The sequence below is a fragment of the Penaeus monodon genome, chromosome 25 (genome assembly GCF_015228065.2).
Source record: "Penaeus monodon isolate SGIC_2016 chromosome 25, NSTDA_Pmon_1, whole genome shotgun sequence".
Classification (NCBI taxonomy): Eukaryota; Metazoa; Arthropoda; class Malacostraca; order Decapoda; family Penaeidae; genus Penaeus; species Penaeus monodon.
Window position 1 is genome coordinate 40,387,884 of NC_051410.1, and position 832 is coordinate 40,388,715.

At 40.7% G+C, this 832-nt stretch overlaps 1 protein-coding gene across 1 annotated transcript in view; it reads right to left on the reverse strand.

Moving 5' to 3' along the window:
* The window catches only part of LOC119589275, a 63,462-nt gene that overhangs the window by 2,470 nt on the left and 60,160 nt on the right, over positions 1 to 832 (reverse strand). The window contains exon 5 of the mRNA XM_037937892.1: positions 109 to 209. Coding sequence (XP_037793820.1) covers positions 109 to 209 — 101 coding nt within the window. The remainder of the gene's footprint in view (positions 1 to 108; positions 210 to 832) is intronic.

The following is an 832-nucleotide window of genomic DNA, read 5'->3' on the forward strand; positions in this document are numbered from 1 at the left end:
AACACCACAGCATCACCACAATCGCCATCAATGAACAGAATAGAAAAAAAATACATACATTCAGAAAAAAACGAAAAACAAAACCCAGTGGACATCTCTGGCCCTCACCCATTGAAAATAATCGTCTCCCTCTTATCCTTGGCGTCGGTGACCTCCATGTGGCTCATGCGGATGCCGTAGGTGCCTGCGGATGTGTTGTCGAGGTACACCTGTCGAGAGAAAAGGTCACGGATGGGTTAATCAGGTTCCAATATTAGGTTCCATCGATTAGGTTCCAATATACACGGGAACGCGCCATGTACCGGATCCTTTATTGTTCGTCGTTATATAGCGGGTCTAAGGTGGTTCGCGGACTTGTTCCTCTATTGGGTTCCATTGACTAGGTTCTAATATACAGCTGTACAAGCACTTTGTTCGCCGTTATATAGCGGGCCTTAGGTAGTTGGCGGACTCCAGTGACAAGGATAGTTAAAACACAAAGCCCAAAGGCTGCAACTATCCGTAGCACGGCAGAGTCTCCACCAGGATGCACGAGATAACAGAAAAACAGCTGATGAAAGGGATAGGGAGTGTGTATTATTCGTAATGATTTTGAGGCATGAAGTTGGCATCGTGTTATCATGAGTAATAAATGTTCGTTTTATGATTTAGGAAAGGTATTCATTATACAGATCTATATCTCAGACTCCCTATAAAAAATGATGATACCTTTAAAATTTTTCACCTTCTTAGATAAATATACACGTTAAAATACTATGCATTTTCATAAACCTTCTCAGGATCCTTTATTTAAAAAATAATGTACAATAATATAATGTACACACACAATCTC